Below are 21,989 nucleotides of genomic sequence, written 5' to 3' on the forward strand. Positions count from 1 at the left end.
CATATCCTCCAAGTTTGAAGCCAGCTGGGGCTCCTCAGATACCTTGTCTCAAAAATAAAAATAACCAGTACTGGTAGCACATGCCTATAATCCTAGCTAGTCAGAAAGCTAAGATCTGAGTATCCTAGTTTGAAGCCAGCCAGAGCAGAAAGCCCACAAAATTCTTAGCTCCAATTAACCAGCAGAAAGTTGGAAGTAGAGGTATGGCTCAAGTGGTAGTGTACCAGCCTTGAGTCAAAAAGCCAAGCAATTTCACAAGGCCCTGAGTTCAAGTATCAGTACTGGCATAAAATAAAGTCATGCAGAACATCAAATGAACAAAAATTAAAAGCCCTATTTGTCATACAGTTAAAAAAAAAAAAAAAAAGAATGGGCTGGGAATATGACCTAGTGGTAGAGTGATTGCTTCACATACATGAAGGCCTGGGTTCAATTCCTCAGCACCACATATATAGATAAAGCCAGAAGTGGCGCTGTGGCTCAAATGGTAGAGTGCTAGCTAGCCTTGAGCAAAAAGAAGCTAGGGACAGTGCTCAGGCCCTGAGTCCAAGCCCCAGAACTGGCAAAAAAAAAAAAAAAACCAACAAAAAACCAGAAAGGTTCTGTCTGGAGTGAAAGAAAAAAAAAATACGAGGGGTCTTCTCCATGTCTGTGAGTGGAAGGCTGAGGATGGGAGTGAGCCCAGACCCTTGCACATCACAAACAACATAAACCAGCAGAACAACAGCACTTACTAGGCAGGACTGTGCTACCATAATCCTGTGCATTCTCTCTGCAGACGTCCCTCTCAGCTTCATCCAGTTGCTCCCACTCCTCCCAAGTTAGAGACACAGCCACATCCTCAAAAGTCATCGAGTCCTGGAACACAAGATGCCCATGGATGTGCTACTGCTGGATTCCAGAAACAGCCATGGCTTTTCCCAGTGAGTTTTGTACTGATTGAAGTGTTCTTAAAAATGACAAAAGCTAACATTCTCTTGTATTCTTGTAAAGACTCCCTAGATTGCACACTCATTTAGGATTAAAACATTCTAGTTGGGTACAGTGGCTCATACTTGTAATCCCAGCTCTCTGGAGGCAAAGATTAGGAGGAATGAGTTTTGAGGCTAGTCCAGGTGATAAGGTAGTGAGACTCCCTCAACCAGTAAGTTGGGCATGATGGCAAATGTCTGTCATCTCAGCTATGTGAAGCATTAACGGGATTGTGATCTAGGCTGGTGAGGGCAAAACATGAGATGTTATCTGAGAAACCAAAAAATGAGCCAGGTATAGGTGATAAAGCATCTGCACCAAAAGCATAAGGCCCTGAATTGAAATCCCAAGACTACCAAATAAAATTGAGTTATATCACTGTGATTTATCAAGACGGAAATTTGATACAGATGAAAGTACAAAATCAGAAAGTTGTACCTTCTAGTGCTTTCTGACCTTTGGGTGCTGTGTACACAGACTTGGGACACAATCTCTAGAAAATGGCACAACATCCACAGCAGGTGTTTTGTTTTCTTTCTCTTGATTACTTAATGGTAAGATAATTATCCCATGAGAGTCATCTATCTATCTATCCTCTTTCTCTCTCTACTTACTTATTTTATCAGTTGTGGGCCTGGGCCTGGGCACTGTCTCTGAGCTCTTCAGCTCAAGGCCAGGGCTCTACCACCTGAGCCACAGCACCACTTCCAGTTTTTTGGTGGTTAATTGGGGATAAGAGTCTCACGGACATTCCTGTCCCAGCAGGCTTTGAACGGCAATCCTCAGATCTCAGCCTCCTGAGTAGCTAGGATTACAGGTGTGAGCCACTAGCACTCGCCACCTGTGCTCAGCTCTTTTATTTTTTGTTTGCGGGTCCTGAGGCTTGAACTCAGCCTGGGTGTTGTCCTGAGCTTTTAATTTTTAGAGGTAAGAATCTCACAGACTTGTAACCTAGGTTGGCTTTGAAACACAATCCTTAGATCTCAGTCTTCTTAGTAGGTAGGATTACAGGTGTGAGCCCCAAGTAGCTGGCTGAGAGTCTTTTGAGATGTCCCTATTAAATATAAGCTAAAAATACATTTTAAAAAACAAGTACATAAGCCAACCACTCAGAGAGTAAACACAATTCTTAGAAAGGGAAGATCCTAAAACTAGAGGGGCCAGGTTCCTGTGAGGGCCACAAACTGACTCCACCAGGCTGTGGCTCACTATGTTACAATTTGAAATGTGAAATACCCCCATGGGATGTGTTGAAGCCTTGGTGCCTAGCTGGTGGTGCTGTTTTGGAAGTTACTGGAAGTTTTAGAAGAGAAGTCCTGTCTAGAGGAGTGTGCCTTCAGGAGCAGTATCTTACCCTGGGGCCTTCCTGTATCCCTGTTGTACTTCCTGGCTGCCTTGTGAACAGTTCTGCTCCACCAGGGCCCTTCTGCCATGAAGTTCTGCTTATCACAGGCCCAGAATCATTGTGGAGCATCTGTGGTCTCAAACAACAACAAAAAAGATGGTCACTTTCAAAGTGGTGGGAGAGTACCGTTTGGGCATAAAGATTTAGGGACATGAGCTCACTTCCCATCCTGACATCTTCCCCAGTCTAGTAGTCTAGTAAGAGGGTATCTTGAAACGATTTTAACAGTAATTCTGATAAGCTGATGCTAAGGTCTTATGAGTCATTGTTCCCTAAAAGATTCATGCTGGAAGTAGAAGTATGGCTCAAGTAGTAGAGCGCCAGCCTGGAGCAAAAAAAGGTAAGAGCTGCGCTCAGGCTGAGTTCAAGCTCCTCTACCGGCACTAAACAGAACAATGCTTGCTGGGTGCCAGTGCCACATAATCCTAGCAACTCAGAAGGCCGAGATCTGAGGTTCAAGGTTCAGAGCCAGGGTGGGCAGGAAAGTCTGTGAGACTCTTATCTCCAATTAACTACCAAAACCAAACCAAAACAACAACAACAACAACAACAAAAATCCGCAGGTAAAGCTATGGCTCAAGTGGTAGAGCACCAGCCTTGACTGAAAAAGGAGCAATGGGTAGGCCCTGAGTTCAAGCCCCAGGGCCAGCACACAAACTCGTGCCTTCCTCAAGGTCAGACGCCCAAGAATCCTGGTAGGAAGGCAGTCTGAAGCGCTGGGCCTCCCTCTCATGTCTGCCTCCCACGCCAGCTCCACGTAGGGCAGACTTTCCCCCGCCTCACCTGGGGTGAGGCCCGGTCCAGAGTGGTCTGGCGAGCCCGCGCCGCGGCGGCAGCCTGGTCCCCACTCTCGGGGCCGCGCTCCCGCACCCAGGCCCGCAGTTCGTCCGGCAGAATGCTCAGGAACTGCTCCAGCACCAGCAGCTCCACCATCTGCTCCTTCGAGCGCATCTCGGGCCTCAGCCACCGCCGACAGAGCTCCCGGAGCCGGCTCAGCGCCTCTTCGGGCCCTGCCACCTCCTGGTACCTCAGCTGCCGGAACTGCTTTCGAGAAGTTTCCAGATGCTGCCAGGCCCCGGGCTGTTCGGAAGCCCGAGGTCGGGGCGAGTCTTCCTCCACTTTCACCATCAAGAGCCCCTCACGCAGGGGCGGCGCGGGAACGCCGGGCCCAGCAGCCATCTGAGACTTGGGGTGGTAAAGCCCGAATCAGCCCTCCTCCGACTGGCAGGACTTCCCCCGAGCCTTGTGGGAGCCCCCCTCAAACACGCGGCCCCGTAAAACCGAAGCCCCCACAGCCACTTTCCACCGAAATCCCGCCTACAAATCTCAATCTAAATCCATGCCGGAAGTGCCTCCCAACCACTGCAGGGCTCGCTTCTCATACTTCCGGGGCCGCTCTAGGTGCCGTGGAGGACTAAGGTAGGCACATCTCAGTGGTTTATGGTCCTCAGCACAGTACCCACATCTCAGGAAAATAAGAGACGAAGTGCCGAGTGTTGATGCAGGGAACCTTCAGGATTGGGGAAGGGGAGAAATAAAACCTTAGGTGCTTCTCTGTACGTCACATGTGGTCTCCGCTAATAAAGATGAAACTGAGGCTGGAGGAATTTAAGCCACGCCCTACATCAAGCTGATAATGACTTAATACAAGAAACCAATGTTTGCCGGTTTCACACTCTTTTTATTGCTACTATGTTCATTTATTGTCACCCTCCCACATCAGCCCCGCTTAAGGCTGCCTAATTCACTCATTGAGTAACGCAGCATTAACAAGACTACTATGTTTTTTGCTCTCTGCAAAGCAGAAAGTCACATTGGACCGTTTCTTTTTTTTTTTTTTTGCCAGTCCTGGGGCTTGGACTCAGGGCCTGAGCACTCTCCCTGGCTTCTTTTTGCTCAAGGCTAGCACTCTGCCACTTGAGCCACAGCGCCACTTCTGGCCGTTTTCTGTATATGTGGTGCTGGGGAATCGAACCCAGGGCCTCATGTATAGGAGGCAAGCACTCTTGCCACTAGGCCATATCCCCAGCCCCGACCATTTATTTTCGATGTGTACCACAACGCCTCTTTAGCGCAATACAGGACACGCCAAACCTCCAGTCATAAAGTGCCCAATGACTATTTCCGGAGAACCCATCACCAGTGAAGTTCAATCATAGCAACAGGTCTTCTCCCTCCTCCCTCGGCAGAAGAGGGGCGGGCAGGACTAGTTAGGGCTCCCTTAACACAGTAGCACAAACTGGGGGGCTTAAGCAGGAAGATACTGTCTTAAGTTCTGGAGGCTCCAAGAGTGAGATTAAGGTGTGAGGAAAAAGGCCAAGAAAGAGTGTAAAGCCTTGAGTTGAAGGCCCAATACTGGCACACAAATGCGCACACACACACATACAGTATAGCATAATGCTACACTACTCAGAAGCAAGATAATGAGAACACTATATACTGATAGACAATTTCCAAGATTTATTAAGTAAATATAGTAAAGTGGAGAAAATCTATAAACTGTGCTGTTATTTGCATGTGAAATGTTTGCTTCACGATTGATGGCATATACAGTTTTGGTTGACACAAAAGAAATTAGTTGACTATATGATTAGATGCAGAATATGGAAGGGGAGAAAAAAGTTCTGTAAAAGCCTCAAATTTAACTTATGCAAATGTATGAGCTACTCAAGAATAAATGAAAAATTTAAGATGTAAAGGACATTTACAAATGGTAAGTGGTAGCACACATATTAGAAAAATGGACATATGTCTTAGAGATTTTTATAAACATTAAACTAAGCCAAATAAACAAAAGCAGCAAAATTAAGCCATAGTTGCAAAATTTCTATATTTCAACCTGCAAAGACGTTTATTTAACCTGTCTAATGGTGCTGAAAACCGAACCCAAAGCATCTACCTTACCAGACATACCTGTTTCTGAGCCACCGTCACAGTCCTTTCATATTCTTATTTTTAATGTAATTTTACTATTATTATGGTGTATGCTGAGGGGTTACCATTTCATAAGTCAGGTAAAAGTACAATTCTTTTTGGACAATGTCACTCCTTTCCAACTCTTTCCCTGACCTGTCCCTGCCCACCAGCTACAGTCCCACAGTCTTATTCTTATTTTAAACTTTCAACACACTAACACACAAAACACTCGCTGCAGACTTTCACCCGGAGGTTGGTCCTAGTTAGAAAGCTACCGGGGCTGGGGATATAGCCTAGTGGCAAGAGTGCCTGCCTCGGATACACGAGGCCCTAGGTTCGATTCCCCAGCACCACATATACAGAAAAACGGCCAGAAGCGGCGCTGTGGCTCAAGTGGCGGAGTGCTAGCCTTGAGCGGGAAGAAGCCAGGGACAGTGCTCAGGTCCTGAGTCCAAGGCCCAGGACTGGCCAAAAAAAAAAAAAAAAAAAAAAGAAAGCTACCGATCGGGTATGATTTTAGGTACCCCTCTCCCCGCAATCGCAATGTCCTTAAACCTCTAAATACCTCTCAGATTCATTTGTTATCAGAGGCTTCAATTCCAAATCAATTTCTTCCTCTGAAACGCGAAAGAGTAGCTTAGCGATAGAAACTCTTGAAAACTGAGAAGGGAAACTCTTAAGGCATCTTATGACAGGGAATGATGGCTTTACCAAGGGAACATCCCTGAGCTAGGGAAGCTCTTGAGGGATTAACATCCTGGCCGCAGGAATGCTTCTCCGGTCAGGCTGAATGACGCTCCGCCTCCCACCCTGGGCTGCCAGCAAGGCAATGACGGACCCGCCTACCTACCCTGTTACATTCTGATAGGCTCTTGAGACCGAGGCTGCAGCGGCCGCAATCGTATTGGTTATGCCATGTGGCGAGCGCAGGGCTTTCTGGAAGATGCAGTCCCACCAGCGGCTGGAGTCGGTGACGTTGAAGATTTCGGCCAAGGAAATCGACAAGGAAGCTGTGTGTTTGGAAAAGGAACTTGAGGAGTGGCGAGAATTCGGCTGAACAAAAAACCCAGGAAGGTCCAAAGTTCAAGATGAGTGAGGGTTGTGGTTTCTCAGAAGTAAATCCCAGAGCGTGATGAATGGGGGGGCCAATCAGACGCTTGCAATTATTATCCTCCCCCTGAGGTCCCTCCCCCTGAGGTCCCGCCCCCTGCCCCCACTCTCAGGAACCCGGCGGCGTGCAGACTGCTTTGGGGTAGGGTGGGGTGGGACTCTGAGTGACTGGGCAACGACGGCTCCAAGGTAACGCTTGGGACTACCGGGTTATATAGGAAGCGGACTGGGGTTTCATCTCCGTGCTGATTGGTCAGCTTCCGTTTGTGGGCGTGGCCAGAGCGGGACTAGAAGCCGCGCCTCCTGCCCGCCTGCCGCTGCGAGGCGAGGACCTCCGGGATTCCTAGAGAGGACTCGGAAGTGCTCTCGGGGGTGGGATTTATGGCTTAAGCTTGGACTCGCTTACTTCCGGCGAGGAAGTGTTGAGAGGTGTCGGGTTCCGTGTTGTCAGGGTTTGTTAGAACTCCATCTTTCCAGCCTGCGTGCTGGGTGTGTGGTCTTTGAGGAGAGTTCCCCGACCTTGGAGACTGGAGTGGGAAGGCCCAGGGCTCTGTGTCCGGCCTGGGGTCTGGCCCCTGACGGTCGGGAGGCTCTGTGATTTGGGGTCAGGGGCGACGCCGCGAAATCCAGGTCCGAATTGGTACCAGCAAACCCAGTATTTCCTTGGGACTAATGAAGTTTCCCATGGATCTCCTAAGCTTTCGAGGACAGTCAAGAACATTTTAAATATTTCTTCCCCCTTAATCTGACTTGAGTTTCGCGTTTGGTAGAGAGAAGGAAATATTGTCCCGTTATTTATACGAAATATATTGTCACCTCTAAAACGGTTGGGACTGATGTCCGGCTTTTGTGGCTGTTCTTTATCTTTTTGTAAAAAAATAGTATTTCCCTGCTAGTCATTTTTAAGGGTGGAGTGATGGCCATCGTTTTAAGTGACTTTAACTCTTTAGTATGGATGACGTCTTTGCCATCTCTCTTTGCTAACAATGATTCTCGGCATATCAGTAGGTTATACACTACTAAAAAGTGACCTTCGAAAGAGCTTAAAGGGCAGAAAAGAAATTGAGTCAGAGTAACAGCCCAGCTTGGAGAGATTTCCCTCTGAGTTGGAATGATAATGACAGAGCTCCGGGAAGTTATAGACTTAGACCCTCCATCGGAGTCATCGCAAGAACAAGAGGATCTTCTAATAGTAAAGGTGGAAGAAGAAGAAGAAGATTGCACTTGGATGCAGGAGTACAATCCGCCAACGTTTGAGGCTTTTTACCAACGCTTCCGTCACTTTCAGTACCATGAGGCATCAGGACCCCGCGAGGCTCTGAGCCAGCTCCGGGTGCTCTGCTGCGAATGGCTGAGGCCCGAGCTGCACACCAAGGAGCAGATCCTGGAGCTGCTGGTGTTGGAGCAGTTCCTGACCATCCTGCCAGAAGAATTCCAAGCCTGGGTCAGAGAACATCACCCTGAAAACGGAGAAGAGGCCGTGGCTATCATTGAAAGTATACAGAGAAACCTTGAGGAATGCAAGGAACAGGTAAGTGGGAGAGGAGATGTGAGCAATGGGAAAAGAGAGGAAAGAATGTAGGAGCTGCTAAGCAGGGGTGAGATTCCTAGCCTTTGGGTGTTTCATTCATATTCTTTTGTTCTCCTGGGATTAGGTACACTGTGGAGATTCCTTGCCACTCCAGGAAAGGGGGGGGGGGCAATATCCAGTGTGCTAACCTGCAGAAGACAATCTGCAATTTTTATTTATTTTTAAGATCGTATTTATTTTTTGAATGGCATGACACAAAACCAAAAATGGTACATAAGATGGTAATGAAAAGTAAGGTTTTTTTCTTCCACACCTCCCTGGTCATCTGCCTCACTCTTCTTTCCAGAGGCAGCTGTCATTTTCTGATACTTGTAGATCCTTACAGAGATATACCATATTCATTTGGATAGTATCATAGAAGTGTGTGGCATGCTTAAAAAACACAGATGGCTCTGTGTGTAAAAGTTTCTGTGTACTTCTGCCTGTCAGTGTAAGTAGAGCCTGCCCTACTCTTTCTTTTCTTTTTGCCAGTCGTGGGACTTGAATTCAGGGTCTGGATGCTGTCAGTGAGTTTCCACAGCACCTCTTCCAGCTTTTTCTGTGTGTGTGGTATGGAGGAATCGAACCCAGGGCTTCATGCATACTAGGCAGGCACTCTACCACTAAGTCACATTCCCAGGCCTGTCCTACTTTTGAAACTACATTCTATTGAGTTTTGAACTGAGTCCATACATTCCACCATAAGACATACCATAATTTATTTAAAACTCTTCTTAAAAGCCTGTAACTTGTCCCATTTAAGTTGTTCCTTTGTATAGTTTTGGAATAGTTACTGTAATGATTGTTCCATTACATAATTGATTGTAAAATGCAAGATTTGGTATCAAATTATTGGCTCAGAGGTGTATTTCCAGTTTTGCTAGCTGTTAAAATTCCCTCCCAGAGAGAGTATACCAATTTATAATCCTACCAGCAGTTTACAAGAGAATTTTGTTTTGCCAACAGCTAATTGTACAATTACCAACCTTTTTTAATATTACCAACGTGGAAGATGCAAAATTTCATTTCATTTCTGTGCATTTATCATTTGTGTTTCTTTTGTGTGCACAGTACATATTTTTAAGTTTTTTTTCCTACGAATTACATGTCTCTTATTTGTATTTCTCATCTATTAGTAACAATGACTGTGTGTATGCCATATGATTTGTATGTATAACTTTTCTAGTTTTTTTGCCAGTCCTGGGCCTTGGACTCAGGGCCTGAGCACTGTCCCTGGCTTCTTTTTGCTCAAGGCTAGCACTCTGCCACTTGAGTCACAGCGCCACTTGTGGCCGTTTTCTATATATGTGGTGCTGGGGAATTGAACCCAGGGCTTCATGTATACGAGGTAAGTGTTCTTGCCACTAGGCCATATCCCCAGCCAGTTTGTTTGTTTTTTGTTTGTTTAGTTTTGGTTTTTTTTGCCAGTCCTGGGGCTTGAACTCAGGGCCTGAGCACTGTCCCTGGCTTCTTTTTGCTCAAGGCTAGCACTCTGTCACTTGAGCCACAGCACCACTTCTAGCTTTATCTATATACGTGGTGCTGAGGAATCAAACCCAGGGCTTCATGTATACGAGATGAACACTTTACCACTAGGCCATATTCCCAGCCCCTCTAGTTTGTTTTTTATCTTTGCCAGTGGAAACTAAGTTTTACATGGTTTAACTTTTATTTTGTAGTTTCTGGGTTTTATATTGTCTTAAAAAGAACTCTTTGACTACAGTGTCATGAAAACATTTCTCAATGCTTCTTTTTCTTTTTTTTGTTTTTTGTTTTTTGGCAGTACTTGGGCCTGAACTCAAGGGCCTGCTACTTGTTAGGCTGATGCTCTCCTACTTGAGGCACAACTTTAGTTCTGTTTTTTTGCTAGTTGTTTTCAAGAAAGGTCTGGAACTTTTCTTCCCTGATTGGCCTGTAAACATGATCTTTTATATTTCAGCCTCCTGAGTGGCTAGGATTATAAGTGTGAGCCACTAGTGCCCATCATTTTTTTTCTTTTAATGCTTTGAAGTGTTCTGTTTATTTAGAATTCATTTTCATGTAGCATGTTTCATGTAGTTATAGCTTGTTTTCCCCAGAAGTCTATCCAGTTACAGCAATTTAAAAAAATCTTAGCTGATTAAAGGTGCCACCTCTAGCACAAATCAGATTTCTGCCTGTAGGGATCCATTTCTGGTATATTTTATTTTAGCAGGTTTATTGCCTATCCATGCACCATTATTTGAATTATTGGCGCTCTGTAACTTGCTCTCTTTCTTTCTTTCTTTCTTTCTTTTTGGTGTCAGTGCTAGAGTGCTTGAACTCGGAGCCTGGGGCCTGTTCCTGAGGTTTTTTTGTTTAAGGCTAGCACTATACCACTTCAGCCACACCTCTATGTCTGGTTTTTTTTTGGTGGTTAATTGGAGATAAGAGTCTCTCAGGCTTTCTTGCCAGAGCTGGCTTTGAACCACAATCCTTAGATCTCAGTCTCCTGATTAGCTAAGATTATAGATATGAGCTACTGGTGCCTAGCTTCTGTACATATTTTGATAATTGCTATGGATACCCTTACTCCTTCGAGTTTTTGGTGTTGTTTTTTTTTTTTTTTTCAGTGCTTTCTTTTCCCTTTAGGAACTTCAGAATGACTTTTTTAGAGCCAAGCTTGGTGGTGTAATCCCAGCACTCAGTAGAGTGATGCAGGAGGATCTTGAGTTCCTGCCCAGCCTGGGCTATATAGTGAGACTTTTTTTTTTTTTTTGCCAGTCCTGGGGCTTGGACTCAGGGCCTGAGCACTGTCCCTGGCTCAAGGCTAGCATTCTTTCACTTGAGCCACAGTGCCACTTCTGGCCATTTTCTATATATGTGGTGCTGAGGAATTGAACCTAGGGCTTTGTGTATACAAGGCAAGCACTCTTGCCACTAGGCCATATTCCCAGCCCTAATGAGACCCTTTCTAAGGACAGGGGAAAGGAAGGAAGGGTAAGAGAGAGGAAGGGATGGGGGAAGGAAGGAAGGAAGGAAGGAAGGAAGGAAGGAAGGAAGGAAGGGAAGGGTGATAGGAAGAGAGATTACTTTATTTCCATTGCCCTAAAAATCTACTTGGTATTGTTAGGATTATGTTAAATCATATGTCACTATAGTGGGAATTTTAACTTTATATGATTTCATCTTCTCCTTTATTTTATTTTGCCAGTCCTAGGACCTGGGTGCTGTCCCTTAGTTTTTTTGCTCAAGGCACTCTACCACTTGAGTCATAGCTCCACTTCTGGCTTTTTGGTGATTAATTGAAGATAAGTCTCATGGTTTTTTTGTGCCCAGGCTAGCTTCAAACTGCCATCCTCAGATCTCAGCCCCCTGAAGAGCTAGGATTACAAGAGTGAGTCACAGGCATCTTGTTCTCTCTCATCTTTATTAACTTTTACTCACTCTGGGATTTTTCCATTTCCTGATTGCCTTCTACACCTCTTTGAGGGAGGATTTTGGCATGCGCTCTCTCTCTCTCTCTCTCTCTCTCTCTCTCTTTCTTTTTCTGGATTACATCTCTGCTTTTCTTCTGGCTTCCATCTTCTAATCTTAGGCTCTTAAAGGATCCTTCCTTAAAAAAGCCTTCCCTGGCTTGCCAGCCTAAAGTAAGTTTCACCTGTTCTATCTCAAAGCAACACATCTTTCCTATCTTAACATGTAACACAGTTCACAAGTGTGTGTGTGTGTGTGTGTGTGTGTATGTGTGTATGGATTCTCCAAATAGAAGCCAACTGTGGGGCTGGGAATGTGGCTTAGCGGTAGAGTAATTGCCTAGCATGCATGAAGCCCTGGGTTCAACTCCTCAGCACCACATAAGCAGAAAAGTGGCGCTGTGGCTCAAGAGGTAGAGTGCTAGCCTTGAGCAAAAAGAAGCCAGGGACAGTGCTCAGGCCTTGAGTCCAAGCCCCAGGACTGGCAAAATAAAAATAAAAATAAAAAAAGCCAACTCTGGTTCTTTAGACCTTGCCTAAACAATGCCTGGCTCATTGTAGATGCAGAGGAAACATTGGAACAAATGGAAAGTCTGGTTGGACTCTCCTGGGTTATTTCCTGGGCCACTAATTCTGCTGCTTGGTTGTGGTTGTTAGGTTATTGTGAGTCCTGAAGCACTTCCTCCGAAGATGGTACTGCCTGACCCAGTGCAGGAGTCCCTCCCTCACCAGGTCCTGTCCACACACCCCAAGGCTGAGCAAGAGCCACTGAAGCCCCATCTCCTGGAAGAGAAAGGTGAGGCTCTGTGGCTCAGTAAAATAGATATGGCGAGAGTAGGGAGTCTCTCTGGCCATATAAGCAAGAGAGATGCTGAAGGCAGATTGGGGCCTGGAAGTTAAGCGGGGGATGGAAACTTATGATAAACTCTTAGATGGCTTTCAGGGAGGCTGGGACTGTGGCATTTCACTCAGAAGTTACAATGTAAGCTGGGTGCTGTGACTCATACCTGTCATCCTAGCTACTCAGGAGGCTGAGATCTGAGGATTGTAGTTAAAAGCCAACCCGGGCAAAAAAGTCTGTGAGACTCTTATCTCCAATGAAGCACCAGAAAACCAGAAGTGGCGCTGTGGCTCAAAGTGGTATAGTGCTAGGCTTGAGTGAAAAAGCCCGGGGCCCTGAGTTTAAAGCCCCATGACTGGTGCATGCACATTGGCGCGCCTTTGTGCACACACACATACACACACACACACACACACACACAAATATGGGATGAGCAAGGAAGAAATAATCAGACTGTCCTTGGCCTCTTGAGTCAGAACCTTCCATGCAGGGACGTCTCCAGGTGATAAGAGTTTCTTGCTTTCTGTCCTGTCTGGCCTAGGACCACTGTTTCCTACTTATGCCTTTTGTATAGCTAAGATTACAGATGTACACCACCACACCTGGCTGTAGAGGGTCTCGAAAGCCACGCATTTGCCAGGGGGCATTGTGGAATTGATAAAAGGAGGCCCATAATGGTTTGAGACCTAGACTGCAATATTTTCACTGACACCACTCTTCTCCTTCAGCCCTTCCTGTTCTCCAGGTTCCTCCCCTTCCCCTGAAGGACAGCCAGGAGTTAACAGCCTCACTTCTCTCAGCTGGGTCACAGGTGAGCCAGCACTGTGAGAACCCATACCTCTTCTCTGCCTTCAGCCTAGTCTTTAAAGGGAGGTTTGTTTCTTTCACCAGCATTGAGGCCCAGGTAGGTCTGGTGGGTTCATTTCCTCTACCCTTTTCCTTTCTTCCCCTTCATTCCCTTCCTTTATGCTAAGGTCTTCTCCTGGCTCCTGATTGGAACATGATGAGTGGGAATTTACCCAACCTCTTCTGTTTCAGAAGTTGGTGAAAATTGAAGATGTGGCAGATGTGGCTGTGTCCTTTATCCTGGAGGAGTGGGGTCATTTGGATCCGGCCCAGAAATCTCTATATAGGGATGGCAAGAAGGACAATTATGGGAGGATTACTTGCATGGGTAAGAAGAATGATGGACTGAGGCATCTTCATTTTCTTATCTTGTAAACAAATGTTTCTAGCACATGCTACAAAAGCAGATATGTTTCCATTGCTGGTACTTTTTTTGTTTGTTATTTTAAGGGTGTATTTTATTTTATTTTATTTTTTTTTATTTATTTTTTTTTTTGGCCAGTCCTGGGCCTTGGACTCAGGGCCTGAGCACTGTCCCTGGCTTCTTCCCGCTCAAGGCTAGCACCCTGCCACTTGAGCCACAGCGCCGCTTCTGGCCGTTTTCTGTATATGTGGTGCTGGGGAATCGAACTTAGGGCCTCGTGTATCCGAGGCAGGCACTCTTGCCACTAGGCTATATCCCCAGCCCTTATTTTATTTTTTAATTAAAATTTATTGACAAGGTGATGTATAGAGGGGATACAATTATATATTAAGGTAGTGAGTACGTTTCTTGTCATATTTTTACACCCTTCATTTTTCTTTCCCTTCCCTAGTTTAGGTTAGCATATATACAATATCCAGTGGTACCTTATTTTTTCTGTGAGAGTAAATTATCCATCTTTTCCTTACTCAGCTTATTCTGATTATTTCTACCTTATTAAGAATGTGATTGAAGACTGATGGTACTGGGAGCTAGTTTGTTTTTTTTTTTTGGCCAGTCCTGGGCCTTGGACTCAGGGCCTGAGCACTGTCCCTGCCTTCTTCCCGCTCAAGGCTAGCACTCTGCCACCTGAGCCACAGCGCTGCTTCTGGCCGTTTTCTGTATATGTGGTGCTGGGGAATCGAACCTAGGGCCTCGTGTATCCGAGGCAGGCACTCTTGCCACTAGTTGCACAAAGGAGTTTCAATTTAATAGATCAGTTTGTAAATACAATGCATCTTATTTTAGTCAATGGCATTCCTTCTTTTGTGCTCCTTTGCAGTGGAGAGAGTGTTGACACATGCTAACATTTTACCTTTTTTTTTTTTTTTTTTTGCCAGTCGTGGAGCTTGAACTCAGGACCTGAGCATTGTCCCTGGCTTGTTTTTGCCCAAGGCTAGCACTCTACCACTTGAGCCACAGCGCCACTTCTAGATTTTTCTATATACATGGTGCTGAGGAATTGAACCCATGGCTTCATGCATAAAAGGCAAGCACTCTACCACTAGGCCATATTCTCAGCCCCTGGCTTCTTTGTGCTCAAGGCTAGCACTTTACCTCTTGAGCCACAGAGCCACTTCTCACTTTTTCGGTTTATGTGGTGCTGAGGAATCGTGCCAAGGCTTCGTGCATGCTAGGCAAGCACTCTACCATGAGGCCACATTCCTAGCCCACATTTTATCTTTATAAAAGAAAAAGGAGCTTAAAGTGAGTAGGTCATAATTTCAATAAATTGTATTAGTGTATTCCTTAAAAGTTGGAGAGTTCTTTTTTCATTATTATTACTACTTTTATAATTATTGTTACTGTTATTTTAGCTTTGGCTGCTAGGGGCTGCCTTTTGTTGTTGTTGTTCACTTGCTTGTTTCCAGTAGTGTTGGGGAGGGAGATTCCACTCCTCAAGCAAGTGAGTCTACCACTTGAGTCATGTCCCCAGTCCACTTTTCCACTTTTAGTTTATTTGGGGGATAGGGTTTCTTGCTTTTGCCCACGTGGACTTGGAGGGTGGCATTTCTATGTCTTCCTCCCAAGTAGCTGAAGGGAGCCAAACCGGCCCTCCAGGTCATTTTTCAAGGTCGTGCCATCCTTGCCCATGTCCATCCATCATTTTCAGTCCTGGCACTTGTGATCCCGAGAATCCGGGCTTGCAGGCGTTCCCCAGTCGTGGCTGACTTGCCTGTCTCCCCTTCCTTACTTCAGATTATGAGTCCAAGGACGCCGTGGAGCTGGTGGTGAAGCAGATTTCAGAGGAGGCCGAGGAGTCGCACTGGATGGCTGCGAGCCCAACTGGCGTTGGTCCCCCGGGAGGGGAGGGCGCGGTGCAGAGGTGGCAGGTCAGCGCCCCCGCGGGGAGGTCAAGGCACACTGCTCTCCCGAAGCCCGGCGTTGGCGCTGGCGGCGGGGAGAGAGGCCACCGGTGCAGCGACTGCGGGAAGTTTTTCCTGCAAGCCTCCAACTTCATTCAGCACCGGCGCATCCACACCGGCGAGAAGCCGTTCCGGTGCGGCGAGTGCGGGAAGAGCTACAACCAACGCGTGCACCTGACGCAGCACCAGCGCGTGCACACAGGCGAGAAGCCGTACGCGTGCACCGTGTGCGGCAAGGCCTTCCGCGTGAGCTCGCACCTGGTGCAGCACCGCAGCGTGCACAGCCGCGAGCGGCCCCATGCCTGCGCCCAGTGCGGGAAGCGCTTCGGCCGCCACTCGCACCTCGTGGAGCACCTGAAGCGCCACGCCAGGGAGAAGGCCCAATGGTGTACGCACGCGGAAGGGGTGTGCGGGGGGTGGGGGGGGGTGTGTGTGTGGGGACAGGCGATGGACTGATGGACAGACGGACAGACGGATGGATGGGGCTGCCATCGCCCCATCCGGACTGCATCCCACTGCCAGGCAAAGATGCCAGCCTGTGTACCTCCTCCGTGTACCTGATCCCCTGGACACCTCTGCCTACAACCCACCTTTCCCCAGGGCTGCCTGCCTGTGACTCGTAGGGCTCTGCTCCGGCAGTCCTGTACTTGACATCAGCACTGCTGTTGTTGGACCAACCCTTTTGCATGTGATCTGTGGCCCTGCTTGTCCTAGCAAATGAGATCCATCCCCCTCCCCCCCCACTTTACTCCGTTTTTAGAACGATAAAGTAGCAGTACTGAAGTAAGTCTGGAGGAAAGGGGAAGAAAATGTCACCCATGTCCCATAACCAAGAGCGCTGTTGTCATGTAGTATTTCCTTCTCTCTCTCCGCAGGATCCCATTTTCCATGGCTGTGCTCACAGGGGGCTGCCATGCAACACTCTTTCCAATGGGCCTCAGCTATCTCTTGTTGCTTATTTTCCACCATCTGCCACCGTTGGTGACATTGCACCTATTATCCAACTGTTCCTGTGTTGAACTTTAATTTTTTCTTTATTTTTGACCTGATAACTTTTCCTGACAGATTTTCCTATAGTTAGGATTTTTTTCCTTATAAGAGACCCCAGAAGTAGGATTAGGCCTGGCAGCAGTGGCTTACTCCTGTAATCCTAATGGTTTAGGAGGCTGAGATCTGAGGATCTCAGTTCAAAACCAGCCCCAGGGCAGGGAAGCCTGTGAGACTCTTAACCTCTAATTAACCACAAAAAAGTCAGAAGTGGAGTTGTGGCTCAAGTATTAGAAGCTAAACTTCAGCACAAAAGCTCAGGGATAGTGCCCAGGCCCTGAGTTTAGGCCCCAGATCCAGTACACACACATACAAAATTAACAAGTTGAATAGACAGAAGAAATTTCCTTGTTCAGGAAAAACAGGTTGTCTGTTTTTGGCAACATTCATGAGCTTAATTGAGCATTAAACAAGACAAAAGATCACAGCTTCATTTACAGTGATATCTTACAGTGATATCTTCCATATATTTTAAGGTCTCAAAGAGATATTTTGAAAAATAAAACAAATGGAAACTACTCAGAATTTTTCATAATGAAAATGAATAAAGAAATTTGCTTACTCAACTTGTTAAAAATTCTTTTTTACTAACCCTGGGCATAGCAATCCTAAGGGCCTGGGTTCAAACTCCAGTATTAAACCAAATTGACATGAATAGCCCAGGCCCAGCTGTTCAAGTCTCCTGTGGTAGTATAGAAATTGATGGGTTTTATAAGGTATTGAAAGTTCTGTGCTGATCTGGGCTGTCTCCTTAACCAGGTTTTACCCATTCTGCTGGGAAATCCATCCAAACACTCTGGATTTGAAAAGTGATTGATAGTATTGGGGTTTGAATTTGGGGCCTTGAATTTGCTAGGGTGGTGTTCTACCACAGCAGCCATGCTTCCATCCCACCTTTTTGGCTGGTTACTTGAAGATGGCTGGCTTTGAACTGCTATCTCAGTCTCCTGAGTAGTTAGGATTTCATGCCTGGCTTAAAATTTATATCTTACCTGCAGTTCTTCCTGTGACTTATTTCTCAGTTAATACTCACCCCCCCCCCCCTTATAATTTTTTGTTGTTGCTGTTTTATATCAAGGAGCACTTTTTCATCCTGTTGTTTTGTTTTTTAAGCCTCTGGTGCTAGGTTCTCAAGGTCTGGCAGTGGACAGAACAGACAGACCCTGTTTGAGTCCTCATGGAGTTGATGGATTAGTGGAGTAGCTGAAAGGAAAGGCAATGAGCACTCCCTAGGTGAAGTGTTGTGTGCAGGAAACTGAGGCAGAACATCAGCTCAGAGTAAAGAGAGCAGGGGTTACTACTTCTATCACTTGTCCCCTTGACAGTATATTTGTGTGTGTGTATGTGTGTGTGTGTTTCTAAGATTTGAATTCAGGACCTCAGTCTTAGCTAGGCAAGCCTTCTACCATTTGAGCCATGCCCCTAGCGTTCTCTCTCTCTCCCTCTCTCTCTCTCTCTCTCTCTCTCTCTCTCTCTCTCTCTCTCTCTCTCTCTCTCTCTCTCTCTCTCCAGATAGGTTCTCATGATTTTGCCAAAGCTGGCCATGGACCAGCCTCAGTCCTTGTCTGTCTCTTGAGTAGCTGGGATTACAGGGGAACCCTCCCCCCCCCCCCACCTGACTTGTTCTTGGGAGTTAAAGTCTTACTGACTTTTCCTGGGAATGTCATGACCCTCTTATCTCTGCCTCCCAAAGTAACTGGGATTACAGGTGTGAGTCACTGAGCCTGGCCTTGATAGTATTTTTTTTTTTTAACTGAGTCATTTCTCTTTGTTTCCTGGCTCCTGGTCAGGTAGTCTCCCAACTCCATATTCTATTCATAATCCTTTGCTTGCCATTCTTCTGGTTTTTGTCACTTCTCTCACCATCCAGGAGTTACTGAGCCACCCCTCATTTCTCTCATGCCTCCCATTTCAGAATTCCATAGACTAACATGTTTTTTTCTTACTCATATCCATTATTGCCTAACCTGAGTCATTCTTGTGCTTGCTCTCTGCCCCTCCACCCTTTCTTTCCCCTGATCTTCAGGAAGGTCTGTACTTGTCATTCTCCTTGGTGCCAGGTGCCTCCCTATGTCCAGCTCCTGTGTCACACCTCATCTGATGATGGCCGTTTTCAACCCTGGGCTTGGTTTTCTTCTGTGAAAGAACCGATAACCTATGCACGTGCTCTTTGCTTTTCCTTAAAGGTGGTGACAAGAGAGCCAAGAGCACGAAGCTGAGCGTTAATAAGAAAATGGCAGACTTTGCAGCCGCCGACCCAGAACTGTCGGGGAAAAGCCAAAGGGACGCCTCTCAAGTTCAGAGTTTGGGGGATGGCTGTGACCCCCAAGGCCCAGCGGAGGGGAAGCCGGGACTCCCTAGAAGAGAGCTCCCAGGACAGCCCCCTACCAAGAGGGTGCATGGCGGCGGCCCCAAGAAGCCGTCCCCAGCCGGAGAGAGGCCCCACAAGTGCAGCGACTGCGGGAAGAGCTTCATCCAGAGCGCGCACCTCGTGCAACACCGGCGCATCCACACCGGCGAGAAGCCATTCCGCTGCGATGAGTGCGGGAAGAGCTACAACCAGCGCGTGCACCTGACGCAGCACCAGCGCGTGCACACGGGCGAGAAGCCATATGCGTGCGCCGCGTGCGGCAAAGCCTTCCGTGTGCGCTCACACCTGGTGCAGCACCAGAGCGTGCACAGTGCCGAGCGGCCCTTCAAGTGCCCCGAGTGCGGCAAGGGCTTCGGCCGGCGCTCCCACCTGGCCGGCCACCTGCGGCTGCACTCGCGCCAGCGGGCCCACCAGTGCCTGGCGTGCGGGGAGGTCTTCTTCCAGTATGTCAGCCTCCTGGAGCACCAAGTGCTGCACGTGGGCCAGACGCAGGGGGCGCGGGGTCCCGGCGACGAGGCCCTGGCCTGGAACCTCACGGTCATGGACGAGAAGAAGGTGGAGCTGGAGGCGCAGCCCTACCAGTGCGACGTGTGCGGGAAGGCGTTCCCGCACACACCCGACCTCATTCAGCACTACCGGACTCACACAGTGGAGAAGGCCCACAGGTGTGCCATGGGCAGGGACAGCGCCGGCCCGTGCTCCTACTCCAAGCCAGCCCCGAAGGTCTACCTGAGCCCCAAACCCCACCAGTGTCCTGAGTGCGGCCGGGGCTTCGCCCTCAAGTCCCACCTCAGCCAGCACCAGAGAATCCACACTGGCGAGAAGCCCTTCCAATGCAAGGAGTGTGGGGCCAGCTTCAGCTGGAGCGGAAGCCTCCTGAAGCACCTGAGAAGCCATGAGCGGACAGGCCCCCGGAGCCCCTTCAGCATCTAGGCCATCCCGCCCTCCCCATGGACAGGCTGACGCCCACCTGAGAGACCCTGCCTGTGCTCACCAGAAACAAATTCCTGCTGGCTCTCCCTGGCCCAAGTGCCCTCCCCAAACCACCGAAAGAACCTCGGGGTGGCAGAGGAAGGAAGCCTTCCTGATGAGACTCGTGGTTTACGTGGAACTCAGAAAACTGACCCATGGCAAAGCCTCCTGAATGCAGTAGAAATAAGCTTTATTTGTAGTTTCTGCCTTCTTTTTGGACAGTGTCTATTCAGGGAAGAGCGAAGAGAAGGAAAGAACTTTAGCATGATGTTCGATTGGGCACCTCAGCAATGAACCTTTTCTAGAATGCTCCATTGTTCCCATCTTGAGTATTAAACTCTTTGAGAAGAAATTGACATCAGGTATTTATTTATAGCAAAATGGGGGTTCAGAGGCCTGATAGAATGTGGTTCCTGCTGCCTCACTCTCTACCCTCCATGAAACCCTACCTTCTTTTCATTTTGATTGTTCTAGAACAAGGCTAGTTGGTAGCATGAGGAGTTTTATTGATTTATTTTGCCAGTCCTGGGGCTTGAACTCAGGGCCTGAGCACTGTCCCTGGCTTCTTTTTGCTCAAGGCTAACACTCTGCCAACTTGAGCCACAGTGCCACTTCTATATATGTGGCCTTCTCTATATATGTGGTGCTGAGGAATTGAACCTAGGGCTTCATGTGTACAAGGCAAGCACTCTTGCCACTAGGCCATATTCCCAGCCCCAGCAGGAGGGGTTTTAAATTTTTGAATTGAGAAACTGCTGTTGGTCAGTCAGAAGTCAGGAGAGAGGGACCAGAGGAGACAGAGAAGAGAATAGACATAAAACTGGACTGGCATGGTGTAGTCACAAGGAGGCAATCTGGAGGTGTGGCTCAGCTTTGTAGAGCACCAGCCAATAAGCAAGACCCTCAGGTACCAAGTTTGAGTCCTGGTCTCGAACCAGAAAGAAAAGGAGAAGGTATTAAATTCCACAGAAGGAATGGGACAAAGTTGAATTAAAGACTTGGTGCATGCAATATATGGGTACTTTGGGAATGCCTCCTGTGGAAGGAGATGGGACTACAGTGACTTTCAGTTTATGTCCCAGCTGGATCAGAGAGAGCTGGATGGGAACATCTTGGTAGGATTATTTTTTTAAAAAACACATATTCACTCTTGCTTCACTGACCTAGAACCCTAGATAGCCCAGGCTGCCCTCTAATTCTTTCTGCCTCAGCCTCTTGAGTGATGGGATTACAGATGTGCACTGCACATCTGGCATCAATTGGAAATTTGTATGGGGAAAGATGAGGTGGTTAAGAACTGGCCTTGAGCTTGTTTGCTAGAGAGGGCTTTTGGACCCTCCCAAAGCTCTGCTTCTGCTGGCATTGTCTGGTGCAAAACTAGTGCCCAATAAGTACTTGTAATGTGGTGCCTTAAGTCAGATATAAATCCAGTCACCGGAAAATAGAGAAGCCATATTTTGATCATTTTCTTTTCTTTTTTTTCTTGTTGCCAGTCCTGGGCCTTGAACTCAGGGCCTGAGCACTGTCCCGGTCTTCTTTTTGCTCAAGGCTACCACTCTCCCACTTGAGCCACAGTGCCACTTCTGGCCGTTTTCTATGTATGTGGTACTGGGAATTGAACCCAGGGCTTCAATGTATACAAGGCAAGCACTCTTGCCACTAGGCCATATCCCCAGCTCCAGAAGCCACATTTTGAGAGGTCCATTTTGGAGTCTTTATTGGAGTGCTAGCAGTCTACAGGCAGCCAATCTTCACAAAGACCTGCAGTCTTGAACAGAGCTTGCACCAAGCTTTGAAAGACAACAGCCACACATTCCGTTGGAGACCTAGTCTCAGCAAAGCATTATATGTGAATACTGTAAACACCTTTCTAGGAGCAGAGCTTTCCTGAAGCTAAACAACACAATGGATCTACATAGTCTCCATAGGGGACCCCCCTGGCTCTACCCATTCATTGAGCCAGACATCTGCAATTCAAAGGATGGCTAATCTTATCTCTAGGCCTTGAAGCTGGGTGGATGGAACTCATCTCTTGGCTAGGTGCCAATGGCTGAGACATTATTTAGACTCAGTTTCCTTACTTCAGTGATCTTGTGTATTGATCATTGTGGTGCTTAGAATAGATCTCTGTTGAGCCACCAAACCCAGGGATCTGTTTCAGTTGCTAAGTGCTCACA

The 21,989-nt window shown here is 47.4% G+C and overlaps 2 protein-coding genes across 5 annotated transcripts in view; one reads left to right on the forward strand and one right to left on the reverse strand.

The window, feature by feature from the left end:
* Positions 1-4,196, reverse strand: part of Znf394 (zinc finger protein 394) — a 7,144-nt gene extending 2,948 nt beyond the window's left edge. Inside the window, exons 1-3 of one of the 2 annotated variants that reach the window (XM_048367803.1) lie at positions 3,161-4,196; positions 2,327-2,446; positions 735-858 (exon numbers count right to left, since the gene is read on the reverse strand). In XM_048367803.1, the coding sequence (XP_048223760.1) occupies positions 735-858; positions 2,327-2,446; positions 3,161-3,556 (640 nt within the window). In that variant the 5' untranslated portion in view covers positions 3,557-4,196. The remainder of the gene's footprint in view (positions 1-734; positions 859-2,326; positions 2,447-3,160) is intronic. The other variant, XM_048367809.1, reaches the window with a different exon arrangement.
* A 2,471-nt stretch (positions 4,197-6,667) lies between these two features.
* Zkscan5 (zinc finger with KRAB and SCAN domains 5) lies at positions 6,668-20,168 on the forward strand. 3 transcript variants are annotated; one of them, XM_048367678.1, is made up of 6 exons: positions 6,668-7,934; positions 12,065-12,203; positions 12,977-13,059; positions 13,287-13,422; positions 15,256-15,810; positions 18,656-20,168. In XM_048367678.1, exons 1-6 carry the CDS (start codon positions 7,515-7,517, stop codon positions 19,771-19,773), a joined length of 2,451 nt encoding a protein of 816 aa, XP_048223635.1. In that variant the 5' UTR covers positions 6,668-7,514; the 3' UTR covers positions 19,774-20,168. The 3 variants fall into 3 exon arrangements, with proteins under 3 accessions (XP_048223635.1, XP_048223638.1, XP_048223641.1); XM_048367681.1 differs by having other exon boundaries at positions 13,290-13,422; XM_048367684.1 differs by lacking the exon at positions 6,668-7,934 and adding an exon at positions 8,103-8,225.
* The last annotated feature ends 1,821 nt before the right edge of the window (positions 20,169-21,989 follow it).

Source organism: Perognathus longimembris, chromosome 1 (genome assembly GCF_023159225.1).
Source record: "Perognathus longimembris pacificus isolate PPM17 chromosome 1, ASM2315922v1, whole genome shotgun sequence".
Taxonomy (NCBI): domain Eukaryota; kingdom Metazoa; phylum Chordata; class Mammalia; order Rodentia; family Heteromyidae; genus Perognathus; species Perognathus longimembris.

Excerpts from the sequence above, each read along its gene's own strand:
- Zkscan5 (XM_048367678.1), top strand. The coding sequence starts at position 7,515 with ATGATAATGACAGAGCTCCGGGAAGTTATAGACTTAGACCCTCCATCG. Across the intron at positions 13,060-13,286 it reads TTCTCTCAGCTGGGTCACAG|AAGTTGGTGAAAATTGAAGA; the intron begins GTGAGCCAGCAC and ends CTTCTGTTTCAG. Across the intron at positions 13,423-15,255 it reads TGGGAGGATTACTTGCATGG|ATTATGAGTCCAAGGACGCC; the intron begins GTAAGAAGAATG and ends TCCTTACTTCAG.